The sequence below is a fragment of the Chelon labrosus genome (genome assembly GCF_963514085.1).
Source record: "Chelon labrosus genome assembly, chromosome: 5".
NCBI lineage: Eukaryota > Metazoa > Chordata > Actinopteri > Mugiliformes > Mugilidae > Chelon > Chelon labrosus.
The window spans coordinates 5,670,718-5,685,621 of NC_140341.1; the positions used below are offsets into that span (position 1 = coordinate 5,670,718).

Here is a 14,904-nt window from a genome sequence, read left to right on the forward strand (position 1 = left end):
CACGTTACAACCGTTTGTTGAGCAAGCTCCTGATATGTTTATGAATTTCTTTCATTTTAAGTCCATATATAATTGGATTAAAGAGAGGATGACAAAAAAATAATTGTAATGCTATTATCAAACATACAATTTTGGGAAAATCATCTTCCATCCGAACCAGAAGCACATCAAAAACACTCAAACAGGAGAAGTGAATTAAAACCAGCAGGTGAGGTAAACAGGTCTGTGCAGCTTTTTTCCTGACTTCTCTACAACTTCGATATGTTATTACAAATATCCTGGTGTACGTACAAAGTATGAATAGCACAGGAAGAACTATGATATTTACCAAAGCCACCAAGCCATATACGTGCAATAATCTGGAAGTGACACAGTGGAGCTTGTAAACTGTGCTGTTACAACTTATTCCTTTGAAAGTAAAATTACACAGTTTGGCATTAGCGCTCAGTATAATAGGCACTGTAATCTGACAAGCAGGCAGAAGCCAAGCTAAAACAAGAAAAATACTGACAGTGTTTTTTCTCATGATAGTTGGATATTGCAGAGGTTTACATATAGACACATATCTGTCATAGGACATGGCAGACAAGAGAAAATACTCTGAACTTCCCAAAGAGTACGCTACAAACCACTGAAAGAGACAGGTTTGGTAAGTTATGATCTGTTTATCAGATAACATGTCAGTCAGAAGCTTTGGGTAGAGCATGATGCTGGAAAGAGCAGAGTTGATTAACAAAGCTGCAATGAAAATGTACATAGGCTCATGGAGGTCTTTATGAGTCACTATGATGCACACAATCGTAGAATTAAAGCAAATAACAAGAATAAACAATACAAACATGATCACAAAATAAAGATACCTGTATTTGCTCACATCCACATACCCATCAAGAGTGATATATGTTATATTTAGTTTGCTATCCATGTTCATTGAGGGTGTCTGAAATGAAATGTTGATGAATAAAATGGGTATATTACATTAAACATGCCTCATCCAGTCATCAGTACCTGACCTAGAAATGGGCTTCCAGCGAACACCAGAATAAAGAAAAAGTCCCCATTAACACTGACCATGACTCGAGTTTTTATCAGACTACTTAACCCTCTCTGGATCTCATTAACGTAACACAATTTGTCTATCAAACTCTGGAGGCCTGGACTTTTCCAGGTTACCTTTAATCTGACGTTTTGAAGATGACACTGAAAATTGTGTAAAAAGTGAGCAATAATATTATAAAACGTACAATTTGGGGAAATATTCACATATTCACAGTAAATGTACGTTGTAAGCACCCAAACAAGAGAAGTTGATTAAAAAGTGTGGTAAACAGGTTCGTGCAGGCTTTCTCCTGGCTTCTTTCGAACTGTGATAGGCCAGCACCCAACCTCCGGGTGCTGCACAAAGTTGCGGCCTACTGCTTTGTGTGTACACATTATTGTGTGAAAATATGGATGAGAATGCAATATAAATTATTAGTATTATTGACTGGTTGACATTTCACTGGATATTTAATCACTGAGTTATCACCTAAAACAAGATAAACATTTTTCCCAAATATGAAAAATAATAATAAATTGATGAGATAATGTTTACATGAATGGGCCAGCAACATAAGTCATGCCGCTCTAATCAGCCTCTCTCTGCTCCTCTATCCCAGGCATTTCACGTAGATTTCTGTGAATGATTGGCGGAGGTCCCTGTTCACAATATCTTCAACTCCCTCATCCGGAAGAGCTTCTTTTGCATCTTGGGATAGGTTGGGGACAAGGAATCCGAGTGGGCCATGTTCAAATCCTCCATTGCTGAAGCAGCTGAAGGGAGCTGTCGGCAGAAGGTTGTCAGTGCCTGCTGTGGCGGAGACCTTCGAACCCGCTGGTGGACACCAGTGGTGAGGGAGGCCATCAAGCTGAAGAAGTAGGCCTTTCAGGCCCGGTTGGCCCAGGGGACCCCAGAAGCAGCAGGTAGGTATCAGGTGGACTGCAGCTTCTGATGGCTTACATCTGTTATAAATCTAAAGTTGAAGACCCACTGAATGTGGTTTGATGTGCTGAAACTAGTTCAACCATGGAGATCACTTTACAAGGCATTTGAAGATTACAGATGACACAAACCTAATCAGAGGTATGGCCACAAATGGAGGACTGGAAAGTTTGGCCATCTCCAGAGCTTGGTGGAGAAGCTTGACTTGGTTCTGCTGTGTAGGGCTGTGTAATGTCTTTGGCAAAGTCTCATCGTTCAACTCTCTTCATTTGCACAGTAGACTTGGATCAAGATTTTCCTACCTCTTGGACAGTGCTTTCCCTACCTAGAGGCTAGGAACGTTTATTTCTGTACACAGGTGTGGGCAGGACACCTCTCCATGAAACAGCTTTTGAGACAAATGTCCAATTACCTTTGATCGACATTTTAAAGATCTTACCTCCAGTTTTAACATGAATACTCAAATGAAATCTGAAAGGTAGTCTGCACCTTAAGCCCAGATTTATTATATAACTACAACTTGAATTGTTTTTTTGTGACAGATGAAAAATTGTTTGTTTTATTGTCCAAAAACATGTGGACCTAACTGTAGGTAGGCATGGTTTATAGAATGAGGCATGGTCTTGTTATTGTTCATGATCTATTAATGATTATTCTGTACAGCAGGGGTCTCCAACGTTTTTCAGACCAATGACCCACAAACTGATAGAGAGATGGATAATGTTTTATAATAAACTCATCTTAGTGCCAGGTATAAATGTACATTGTCATTGTGCATTCACAACTAAGCTATTCTGATAATACACAGGTTCATATTTTCATGTTCTTATTTTAAACATGTGCAAGGTACAGTGAGCAGGGTGGTTGTGCCACGGGAGAAACTGTGTGAACTGAACTTGTGGGGATGAATGGGAATCAAGCTTGTTCATGTAGTCAAAGATTGAATCCAATAAAGACAAGTGAGACAATAATCATCATTATTAATATTATTATTACAAAAAACTGTTGCAAAATAATTTGTTGCAAGAAAAGAAGAGAGAGAATTACTGCTCTATTCATAGACACTGACAATTAAAAAATATGCACATGTTCTTGCTTTCAGTGCTGGAAATGCAAATAGTTGGTGTTTACTTTATAACCAATAAAAACTTAAATAATAACAGTACTACAAATAATCGTGCAAACATGAAACATATTAGTAGTGACAAAATTATAGTTTTCTGCAGCTTGCCAACAATTAACTAAAGAGGTAATTTGTTTAGTGTTGATCATTCTTAAAAACCTACAGATACATCGTGATTGAGCATTGCATTGTTGAAGCAGATGATGCTCTTTATTGTACAGTTGTGTTACAGAAACAAATCCTTACATTAAAAAAAAATAAATATAACTTCCTTGAATTTATATCTCTTATTAGATAGCCGTATCATAGTCTCCACCGTTAAGAAACTAGACCATTTTGACAAACAACCTCTTAAGGTGTTTGTAGATTTCTTTCATTTTCAGTCCATATATTAATGGATTAACCATAGGATGATAAATTATGGTCTGTAATGACATTATAAAACGCACCATTTGGGGAAAATCTGTTTCCATTCGCAGTAAAAGTCCATCATAGGCAGCCAACAAAGAAAAGCTGATTAAAACAATCAAGTGTGGTAAGCAGGTCTGTGCAGCCTTTCTCCTGACTTCTTTGGAACTCCGATAGGCTATTATGAATAATCTGGTGTATGTAAAAAGAATGAAGAGCAGAGGGAGAGGCAAAACATTCACAAAAATAACCAAGCCAAATATGTTTTGCACACTTGATCTCACACAGTGGAGTTTAAAAAGTGTGCTGTTACAAATGATTCCTTTGAAAGTATAGTCACAGATTTTTTTGTTGAAATTCAGCATAAATTGCACTGCAAACTGAAAAGCAGGCAGAAACCAAGCTAAAGCCAGCAGTATACACACTATGTTTCTTCTCATGATAGTTGGATATTGCAGAGGTTTACATATAGACACATATCTGTCATAGGACATGGCTGCCAACAGTAAAAACTCTGAAGTACCTAAAGAATAATAAAAATACCACTGAAAGAGACAGCCTGCATATGAAATGAGCTGGCTTTCAGATAAAATGTCAATCAAAAGCTTTGGGTAGATCGCAGTGCTGAAAAGAACGGAGTTGATCAACAAAGCTGCAATAAAAATGTACATAGGCTCATGCAAGTTTTTATGACTGCAGATAAGATACACAACAGTAGAATTAGCGCAGAGTATCAGAATATATGCTGTAAACATGATCACAAAATAAAGATATCTGTATTTGTTAAGTTCAACATAGCCACCAATAGTTATGTATGTTACATTTAGTTTATTATCCATTATGTTTGTCTCAAGAAAACATTTCTTGCATTACATTATCTTAACAAGTGCATTAACTTGTCTCGTAATCATTGTTACCTGACCATGACATGGTGTTGTGTCCAATGCACACGACTGAAATATTGGAGAAGATCAGATCTGCTTTGACTTTAGCTTCAATTGGTTTTATTAGCAGATCTCATTAAAGTCTCTCTTACGTCATCGAGCAACACTCCTCAAACTCCAGAGGCCTGTACCCCGCAGGTATTGTAGGTTCTGTTTACTGGAGTGTTTCTCCTTATCATTAAGTGTTTGTTCTCTGTAAGCAGAACTGGATAGAAATGGACTAATATTTCTATTCTCACATTTCTGTTGGCTATTTCTGTACAGATGAAGTGAGTTGTTTGGTCCTGCTTCCAACTTTCATGTTAAGTTGGTTCAACTTTTCGTACATGCTCTATTTAACTGTAATATCATCATGTCGTGCCATCAGATCTGCTGCCGTAAGTCTCGGAACCTCGGGTGAAGAGAGGTGCAGCGCTGTCAACTGATCACCACCTGGTGGTGAGTTGGATCAGGTGGCAGGGAAGGCTGTTGGTCAGACCTGGTAAACCCAAACGTGTAGTGAGAGTGAACTGTGGACGATTGGCGGAGGTTCCTGTTCACAAGATCTTCAACTCCCACCTCCGGAAGAGCTTCTCATGCATCCTGGGGAAAGTTGGGGAATCCGAGTGGGCCATGTTTAAATCCTCCATTACTGAAGCAGCTGATGAGAGTTGTGGCCAGAAGGTGGTCAGTGCCTGCTGTGGCAACAACCTTCAAACCGCTGGTGGACACCAGTGGTGAGGGAGGCCATCAAGCTAAAGAAAGAGGCCTTTCGGGCTTGGTTGGCCCAGGGGATTCTGGAAGCAGCAGGCAGGTATCGGGAGACCAGATGGGCTGCAGCTTCTGGTGGCTTACATCAATTAAAAACCTAAAGTTGAAGACCCACTGAATGTGGTTTGATGTGCTCAAACTAGTTCAACCATGCTGTTGGGACCTGAAGCTGGTGGTGAGCGATGGAAGCTCACCATGCATAACCAAGTTTTGAACACATGGCTTTCTTTGTCTTGGAGACAAAGGAAACCACTGAAAACCTCAAGTCCCACAATCCTCCCAATGTGAAAACTGATACAGCAGTTATCACTGGCCGACAGTGGCATGTGACCTCTGAGGTCATCAGGTCATATAAAGGCCCTGTTTGGCCTTTGTTCTCTCTCTTCCACTCCTCTCTCTATCTTCTCCACTGTGGAGACACCCAGCTGCTCAGCTGCAGCTGGTTGCCTCAGTAGCTTGCTAACCAGAGCAGCTACTCCAGGTCTCTCCTTACAGACTTCCGGCGCCAGCGCGAGCAGGACGCCGATCCAGTAGCTCTGTCCGTGTCGTGTCGTTTTTAGTGCTTAAAGTGTGTTTTTTTCAACTTTTTTTTCTTTTTTTAACTACACGTGCTGTGTAACTTATATATCCTATGGATACAATGTCTTTTTACCGGCAACACAGCGGTGGACAACTTGTTTATTCAAGGGAGAAGCTGCTTTTACTCCAAACAACGGGACGAGCCGGCATTGTTCACCCCATACCTGAGGAGCTGAGGAGGAGGCGACGAGGCCGCAGAGCCGGGACGAAGGTGAAGGCTAGGCTAGAGGCTAAGCGGTGGAAGTACAAGCCCTCGGTTCCTTCGATCATCATGGGGAATGTTAACTGTCTCACCAACAAGACGGACGAGCTGGCGGCCCTTGTGAGGACCGACAGGACATTCAGGGAGAGCAGTTTACTGTGTCTCTCTGAAACTTGGCTCACTCAGAACACACCGGACGCTAATGTGGATGTACCTGGATTCACGACGGTGAGAGCGGACAGGGACTGCAGGCGCAGCGGCAAACGCAAAGGTGGAGGACTCGCACTGTTTATTAACACCAGGTGGTGCAACCCGGGGCATGTTACGGTGAAGGAGATTGTGTGCAACAGAGACATCGAGTTGCTGGCGGTAGGTCTCAGACCGTATTACATGCCCAGAGAGTTCTCCCACGCCATTGTTGTTTGTGTTTACATCCCTCCGCATGCACACGCCGAGACCGCGTGTGACGTCATCCACTCCACCGTAGCGGGACTGCAAACGCAACACCCAGACGCCTTCATCGCCATCTCTGGGGATTTTAATCATGTCACACTGGACTCCACACTACCAGACTTTCATCAGTTTGTAAGCTGCCCCACCAGGAAGAACAGGACGTTAGACCTCCTGTATGCCAACGTGAAGGAAGCTTACACTGCCACTCCTCTGCCACCACTGGGAAAGTCTGACCATAACCTGGTCCTGCTCACACCACACTACAAGGCAAAGATCCAGAGACAGTCCACAACCACACGCTCCTTCAGGAAGTGGTCTCCTGAGGCAGTGGAGGCTCTGAGGGACTGCTTTGAATCTACTGACTGGAACGTCCTGCAGGACGCACATGGTGAGGACATCGAGGGGGTCACCCACTGCACTACTGACTACCTGAACTTCTGTATGGATGTTGTGGTCCCCATTAGGACTGTACGCTGCTTCCCGAACAACAAGCCCTGGATCACCAGTGATGTCAAGGACACCCTTAACAGGAAGAAGAGGGCATTCAAGGATGGTGACCGAGACGAGCTGAAGCGTGTACAGGGGGAACTCAAGGTCCAGCTGAGAGAGGCAAAGGAGGAGTACAGAAGGAAGGTGGAACAGAAGCTGCAGCACAACAACATGAGGGAGGTCTGGGATGGCATGAAAACCATCACAGGCTGCAAGAAGAAGGGCAGCAGCACAGAAGAGGGGGATGCTGAGAGAGCAAACCAGCTGAACCTGTTTTTTAACAGATTTGATACTCCAGCTCCCACAGACAGTGACTGCCCACTCCACACCCCCATCACGTCCATCATCACCTCGGACTGCAGAGCTCTCCCACCTACCTCCCCCACAGACAGTTCAAACCACCTCCCCCTCCCCACCACCACCCCCACAGACAGTTCAAACCACCTCCCCCTCCCCACCACCACCCCCACGGACAGTTCAACCCCCCTCCCCACCACCCCTACAGACAGTTCAACCCACCTCCCCCTCCCCACCACCACCACGGACAGTTCAACCCCCCTCCCCTTCACCATCACCAAGGATCAGGTGAGCAGAGAGCTGAGGAGGCTGCGCCCAAGGAAAGCAGCGGGCCCAGACAAAGTGTGTCCAAGGATGCTCAAGGCCTGCTCTGCTGAATTGGGGGAGCCGCTTCAGCATGTCTTCAACCTGAGCCTGCAGCTGGGGAGGGTCCCCGTGCTCTGGAAGACTTCATGTCTCATCCCGGTTCCCAAAACAAAACACCCCAGGGAGCCAGGTGACTTCAGACCAGTTGCATTAACATCCCACATCATGAAGACTTTTGAACGGCTGCTGCTCCATCTCCTCAGACCCCAGGTCCACCACGCACAGGATCCACTGCAGTTTGGATACCAGGAGAAGGTGGGCGTGGAGGATGCCATCCTCTATCTGTTACACAGGGCTTATTCTCATCTGGACAAGGAGAGCGGCGCTGTGAGAATCATGTTTTTTGATTTTTCCAGCGCCTTCAACACCATCCGGCCCTTCCTGCTGAGAGACAAGCTGACAGAGATGAGGGTGGACTCACACCTGGTGAGATGGATTACAGACTACCTCACAGAGAGACCACAGTACGTCAGACTGAAGGACTGCACGTCGGACACTGTGGTCAGCAGCACCGGAGCACCACAGGGGACCGTGCTCTCTCCCGTCCTCTTCACCTTGTACACATCTGACTTCCAGTACAACTCTGAGCTCTGCCACATGCAGAAATACTCAGATGACACTGCGATAGTTGGCTGTATCAAGGATGGACGGGTGGAGGAGTACAGGAGCCTGGTCGCGGACTTCATGAGGTGGTGCAGGTCCAACCATCTGCAGCTGAACACCTCCAAGACCAAGGAGATGGTGGTGGACTTCAGAAGGAAGAAATCACATCTCCAACCTGTGTCCATCAACGGGGTCGATGTGGAGGTGGTCAGGACCTACAAATATCTGGGGCTGCAGCTGGACGACAGACTGGACTGGACTACAAACATGGACACACTCCACAGGAAAGGACAGAGCCGTCTGTACTTCCTGAGAAGGCTGGGGTCCTTCAACGTCTGCAAAAAACTGCTGCAGATGTTTTACCAGTCTGTGGTGGCCAGCGTCCTCTTCTATGCTGTGGTTTGCTGGGGAGGAAGCAGCAAGAAGAGGGACGCTGCTCGACTGGACAGACTGGTGAGGAGGGCTGGCTCAGTGGTGGGCACAGAGCTGGACTCTCTGGTGACAGTGGCAGAGAGAAGGACCCTGGACAAACTGCTGTCCATACTGGACAACGCCCACCACCCTCTGCACAACACCTTCATCAGGCAGAGGAGTGTGTTCAGTGGCAGGCTGCTGTCTCAGTCCTGCTCCACCAACAGACTGAAAAACTCTTTCGTCCCCCTGGCCATCAGGCTGTACAACAGCTCTCAGTGATGGCAGGAGACACAATAGACAATGGACAAACCTTTTGCACCTACTTACCGGACACTCTCATTTACCATGTCTGTCTACCCCTGCTACATCTGGTGACTGTGATTTTCATTCATTTTCTCCCATTTGTAGCTCTCATATTTATAAAAAAAAAAAAAAAAAAAAACCCTTCTACTTCTACTGGTCACTTTATATTTATATTTCTAACAGGTCACTTTATATTTATATTTCTAACAGGTCACTTTATATTTTTAACATAGTTTATAGTTGTATAAACATTTTATTTCTAGTCACTTTCTATTTTTTATATAGCTTTTGTATTTTATGTTCAATGTTTGTAACTGCTATTTTATGTTCAATGTTTGTAACTGCTACTGGATGCTTGAATTTCCCTTGGGATTAATAAAGTATCTATCTATCTATCTATCATGAGAGCCTGCTGAGTAATCTGAACAAGTCTATTAGCCACCAAACAGGAGGTTTACAGGTTAACTCTTCAACCAACAGGAGCCGCATGGCTAGTTAGCACCGAGCTACTAACAAGCCACTTCAAAGGACTTCAAAGGAGCGGCCAGTTTCCCTCCAACGTCTGCCATCAGGACCATACGGCAAAGCTGAGTTTCAGCACTGGAACAACAGCTTGGCCAGCTAAAGAGCAACACACCACAGAGGGACTTTTCCCCCAAGACTGGTAATATGACCTGGACCTAGTCAAGCTAAGCTAAGCTAAGCATAGAACTTTAGAATTTGACTTGATTTTGTGTATGTTTGTATAGAGTTATTGTTATCATTTTGGTCATAAGGTTATAGTATTCATGGGTTTCACCAGGTCCCTTTCCACAGGTGTTTAAAATCAAGCACCTAGATTATGAATGTAGACTGCATGGTGCTTGATTAAAACACCTGTGGAAAGGGACCTGATGAAACCCATGAATAGCTGGTTCTGCCACGTTGTTAAATTGATGTTAGTTTAGGTCATGCAGCACATACACTCAGGGTCTTTTGCATGCTAAGCTAACCATCCTTCCTCTAACCTGGCACCTCATAAAACTCTTATCACATTCCACACATACACTCAGCCAGCACACGGTCTGAGTGACCCTACTTAGTCAGCCATCTTGTTTTCTTTGTTCAAGGCCCCAAGGCCTCAGCAGCCATTTTGACACCCCACCCACACACACACTCAGACACCACTGTATAAAGTACACTGTAGTTAGATTGTATGTTTTTACTTTTATTATTTGTTAATAAATATCTTTTAAACATTCCTGCTGTCTGTTCAGTGTTGCACAAGAATGAATTTTGCCAGTCTCTACACTGACAAGAACTCCAAATTCCTTCAACCATAACTAGATGTTAATGTGGTAATTTTGTTTATAGTTAAGTTAATTATTAATCAGAGTACCAAATTGACAATTTAGTAAATATTTTGAGACTGATTTGATGAATTGGCTATCTTTTCCCTTTTCAGAAGGGTGGTGCCCTGAGGTAATCTAGTAATTTAGAATCAATTATTTAATAATAAATAATTATTTTTGTTAATAATATTGGCGTTTGGCTATTTATGATAGCCAAGCGCCAATATTTAGTGCCCTTAGTACACAGGCCCAACAATGCACATCACTTTACAAGGCATTTGAAGATCACAGATGACACAAACCTAATCAGAGGTATGGACTCAAATGGAGGACTGGAAAGTTTTTCCAACTGGCCATCTCCAGAGCTTGGTGGAGAAGATTAACTTGGTTCTGCTGTGGAGGACCATGCAATGTTTTCGGCAAAGTCTCATCTTTGAACCTTCTTCATTTGCACAGTAGACTTGGATCAAGAACTCTTGGACAGTGCTTGCCCTACCTAGAGGCTATGAACATTTATTTCTGTACACAGGTGTGGGCAGGACGCCTGTCCATGAAACAGTTTTTGAGTCAAGTGTCCAATTACCTTTGATCCACATGTTAAAGAGCTTACCTCCAGTTTTAAGGTGAATAGTCAAATGAAACCTGAGAGGTAGCCTGCACCTTAAGCCCAGATTTATTGTATAACTGTAATTTGAATTTGTTTTGTGACAAGTCAAAAAATGTTATTGTGTTATTGTCAAAAAACAATAACTGTAGGGAGGCATGGTTTATAGAATGAGGCATTGTCTTGTTGTTGTTCATGATCTATTACTGATCATCTTGTACAGCAGGGGTTTTCAATGTTTTCAGACCAAGGACCCACAAACTAATAGAGAGATGGAGCAGAGAACCCTACTATAAATATATTGTATAAAATTGTGTTTTATATTAAACTCGTTCTAGTGCCAGGTATAAATGTACATTGTCATTACATGTGCATTCAAAACTAAGCTATTCTAATAATACACAGGTTCATATTTTCATGTTCTTATTTTAAACATGTGCATGGTACAGTGAGCAGGGTGGTTGCGCCATAGGGTAAACTGTGTGAACTGAACCTGTGCGGATAAATGGGAATTAAGCTTGTTCATGTAGTCCTTATCTAAAGATTGTATCCAATAAAGACAAGTGAGACAATAATCATTATTATTATTATTATTATTACAAAACAACTGTTGCAAAATAATTTGTTGCAAGAAAAGAAGAGAGAATTACTGCTCTATTCATAGACACTGACAATTAAAAAATATGCACATGTTCTTGCTTTCAATGCTGGAAATGCAAATAGTTGGTGTTTACTTTATAACCAATAAAAACTTAAATAATAACAGTACTACAAATAATCGAAACATGAAACACATTAGTAGTGACGAAATGATACTTTTCTGCAGCTTGCCAAGAATTAACTGAAGAGGTAATTATTTATTTTGTGTTAAACTTTTTTTAAAAACCTGCACACAGATACGTAGTGATTGAGCATTGCATTGTTGAAGCAGATGATGCTCTTTATTGTACAGTAGCAGTACAGAAACAAATCCTTACATTAAAAAACAAAATTAAATATAACTTCCTTGAATTTATATCTCTGTCAAAATGGTCTAGTTTCTTAACAGTGGAGACTATGATACAGCTATCTAATAACAAACAACTTCTTAAGGTGTTTGTAGATTTCTTTCATTTTCAGTCCGTATATTAATGGATTAAACAGAGGATGGTAAATTATGATCTGTAATGACATTATAAAACGTACGATTTGGGGAAATTCTGTTTTCATTCGCAGTAAAAGCACATCATAAGTACCCAAAACAGAATAGTTGATTAAAATGATCAAGTGTGGTAAACAGGTCTGTGCAGCCTTTCTCCTGACTTCTTTGGAACTCTGATAGGCTATTATGAATAATCTGGTGTATGTAAAAAGAATGAAGAGCACAGGGAGAGGCAAAACATTCACAAAAATAACCAAACCAAATATGTTTTGCACACTTGATCTCACACAATGGAGTTTAAAAAGTGTGCTGTTACAAATGATTCCTTTGAAAGTATAGTCACAGATTTTTTTGTGGAAATTCAGCATGAGTTGCACTGCAAACTGAAAAGCAGGCAGAAACCAAGCTAAAGCCAGCAGTACATACACTGTGTTTTTTCTCATGATAGTTGGATATTGCAGAGGTTTACATATAGACACATATCTGTCATAGGACATGGCTGCCAACAAAAAGAACTCTGAAGCGCCTAAAGAATAATAAAAATACCACTGAAAGAGACAGCCTGCGTATGAGATGATCTGGCTCTCAGATAAAATGTCAATCAAAAGCTTTGGGTAGATCGCAGTGCTGTAAAGAACGGAGTTGATCAACAAAGCTGCAATAAAAATGTACATAGGCTCATGCAAGTTTTTATGAATGCAGATAAGATACACAACAGTTGAATTAGCGCAGAGTATCAGAATATATACTGTAAACATGATCACAAAATAAAGATATCTGTATTTGTTAAGTTCCACATAGCCACCAATAGTTATGTATGTTACATTTAGTTTATTATCCATTATGTTTGTCTCAAGAAAACATTTCTTGCATTACATTATCTGAACAAAGGCATTAACTTGTCTCGTAATCATTGTTACCTGACCATGACATGGTGTTGTGTCTAATGCACACGACTGAAATATTAGAGAAGATCAGACCTCCTTTGACTCTGGCTTTGATTGGTTTTATTAGCAGATCTCCTTAAAATGTCCACCAAGTTCTTACATCATCAAGCACCTTCCTCGAACTCCAGAGGCCTGAACCCACAGGTATTGTAGGTTTTGTTTACTGGACTGTTTGTCCTTATCATTAAGTGTTTGTTCTCTGTAAGATAGAAATTAACTAATATTTCTATTTCTACATCTCTTTTGACTATTTCTGCACACGTGAAGCTAGCTGTTTTCTCCTGCTTCCAACTTTTATGTAGTTGGGTCAACTTTTCTCACATGCTTTATTTAACTGTATTATCATCATGTTGTCCATTTAGTTGGCAATAATAACCTCAAAGTACAAACCATTGCTTTGATTATGTTTGTGGTTGGACCAGGTTTTACCTTTGGCTTACATCTGTTAGAAATCTAAGGTTGAAGACCCACTGAATGTGGTTTGATGTGCTCAAACTAGTTCAACAATGCAGATCATTTTGTAAGGCAGTTGAAGACCACAGATGACACAAACCTAGCCAGAGGTATGGACCCAAATGGAGGACTGGAAAAACCAGCCAAACTATTTTTTTTTCTTAAGGCTTCACAGCTGTTCAGTCCCAATCCCTTGAGTTCCCTTCACATTGTATGTGTGGAAATGATCTTACTTTCACTTTTAAACATAGCCCTGAGTTCTACTGTTGTTTTTCTTTGATTTGATTTCACCAAACGTTTAAATGATCGCCAATCACGATCACTTAGGATTTTTTTCCGACCACATTTCTTCCTTTCTTCCGTCTAACCGATTTAGCCCGTTGTCTGCTCATGTCTGTTATTTTGCCCGCGCTGCCGTAGTCAGTAGCGGTTTTAGGCACGGGCGAACCGGGCAGTCGCCCGGGGCGGCATTTTTTCATGACACAAGGGGGGCGGCACGAGCACTTGGAAAAAAATAAAATAAACAAATAAATCTGCGCCGCTACATGGTTTTCTATTATCTGTCATATCTGTGTAGGGAATTGGCAAATTGTCGCCCCCTGCAGCTGCAGGCGCCCCTGCTGCTGAGAAGGTGCCGTGCATAGAAGCTGTGCGTGAGAAAGGGAACGGGGAGGAGGGCGCGGGGGACAGTTCACCTCTGGGTCTCTCCCAAATTGAACGGACGGGGGGGTCCACTGTATAAAAGTTAGTAACACCTTCACTTTCTTCCATATAACGCACATTTCATTCATAATATAATAAATACAGGCCTATAATTCCTGCACGTTTTGGTTTTTATGAATTGTGTGAAATGGCCAAATAAAAATAGGTTATACAAACGATTATGTGGTCACCAAGGTGAATTGGTTTAGTCTTGACTTCTGGTCGTGAGTGACAGCGCTGGAGGATGGAAATCTGTTGATTGTCGAGTGTCAAATAAACGCAGAGATGGACAGAAAAAGAAAAGATAAAGGTATGTTATGTTCTCTCTGTGTGATTACAGTATCATATCATGAATGAAGGGCTAATGTTAATTGTTGGTATACGTTTGTTGGCCTTTTTGCTACGATGCTTGCAATGCTTATACAACAGTAATTCGTCTTAACAAACACCAGATCTAATTTCACCGTAAGATTGTGCTTTGCAACAAAACTGTTACAAGTTCAGTTACTATTTATTTCCATCACGTTGGGTCCTGTAATTAGCCAACGAAATTTCCATATCTGTAGCTAGTTTCAAAGATGAACATTTACCATTTGCTACAACTCTATTTCGTGTCAAAACATAGTCTAACCAACCAAAAGTAAGCCAAGCATATAATTGGAGGCAGTAACCAAGGAGCTAATTGTTCCTCCCTGAAAGATAGATTAGTATGACAGACACTTAGAGTGTAAGGGCATGTTTATTTAAATTTGCACGGAGGTGGTCTCGCCCGGGGGCGCAATTCAATGTAGAACCGCCACTGGCCGTAGTCTAC

General features: G+C 42.0%; 4 protein-coding genes across 4 annotated transcripts in view; all 4 read right to left on the minus strand.

Annotated features, from left to right (window-relative positions):
* LOC311488762 (olfactory receptor 5M5-like) overlaps positions 1 to 14,904 on the minus strand; it is a gene marked incomplete at its 5' end in the record, with an annotated part of 137,389 nt that overhangs the window by 106,494 nt on the left and 15,991 nt on the right. The gene's annotated exons all lie outside the window — the stretch shown is intronic.
* On the minus strand, positions 5 to 1,433 carry LOC311488709 (olfactory receptor 13C2-like; the record flags this gene model as incomplete). The annotated part of the gene is made up of 1 exon (XM_084545560.1): positions 5 to 1,433. Exon 1 carries the CDS (start codon positions 929 to 931, stop codon positions 5 to 7), a length of 927 nt encoding a protein of 308 aa, XP_084401686.1. The 5' UTR covers positions 932 to 1,433.
* LOC311488332 (olfactory receptor 6N2-like) lies at positions 3,344 to 5,243 on the minus strand. The gene has a single exon (XM_084544960.1). The coding sequence runs from the start codon at positions 4,349 to 4,351 to the stop codon at positions 3,431 to 3,433; it is 921 nt and encodes a 306-aa protein (XP_084401086.1). The 5' UTR covers positions 4,352 to 5,243; the 3' UTR covers positions 3,344 to 3,430.
* On the minus strand, positions 11,884 to 13,082 carry LOC311488334 (olfactory receptor 10J5-like). Its single transcript, XM_084544962.1, has one exon. It carries the CDS (start codon positions 12,828 to 12,830, stop codon positions 11,913 to 11,915), a length of 918 nt encoding a protein of 305 aa, XP_084401088.1. The 5' UTR covers positions 12,831 to 13,082; the 3' UTR covers positions 11,884 to 11,912.

What these genes read in the sequence shown, in the direction of transcription:
- LOC311488334 (XM_084544962.1), bottom strand. Translation starts at nt 12,830, where the DNA reads ATGGATAATAAACTAAATGTAACATACATAACTATTGGTGGCTATGTG.
- LOC311488332 (XM_084544960.1), bottom strand. Translation starts at nt 4,351, where the DNA reads ATGGATAATAAACTAAATGTAACATACATAACTATTGGTGGCTATGTT.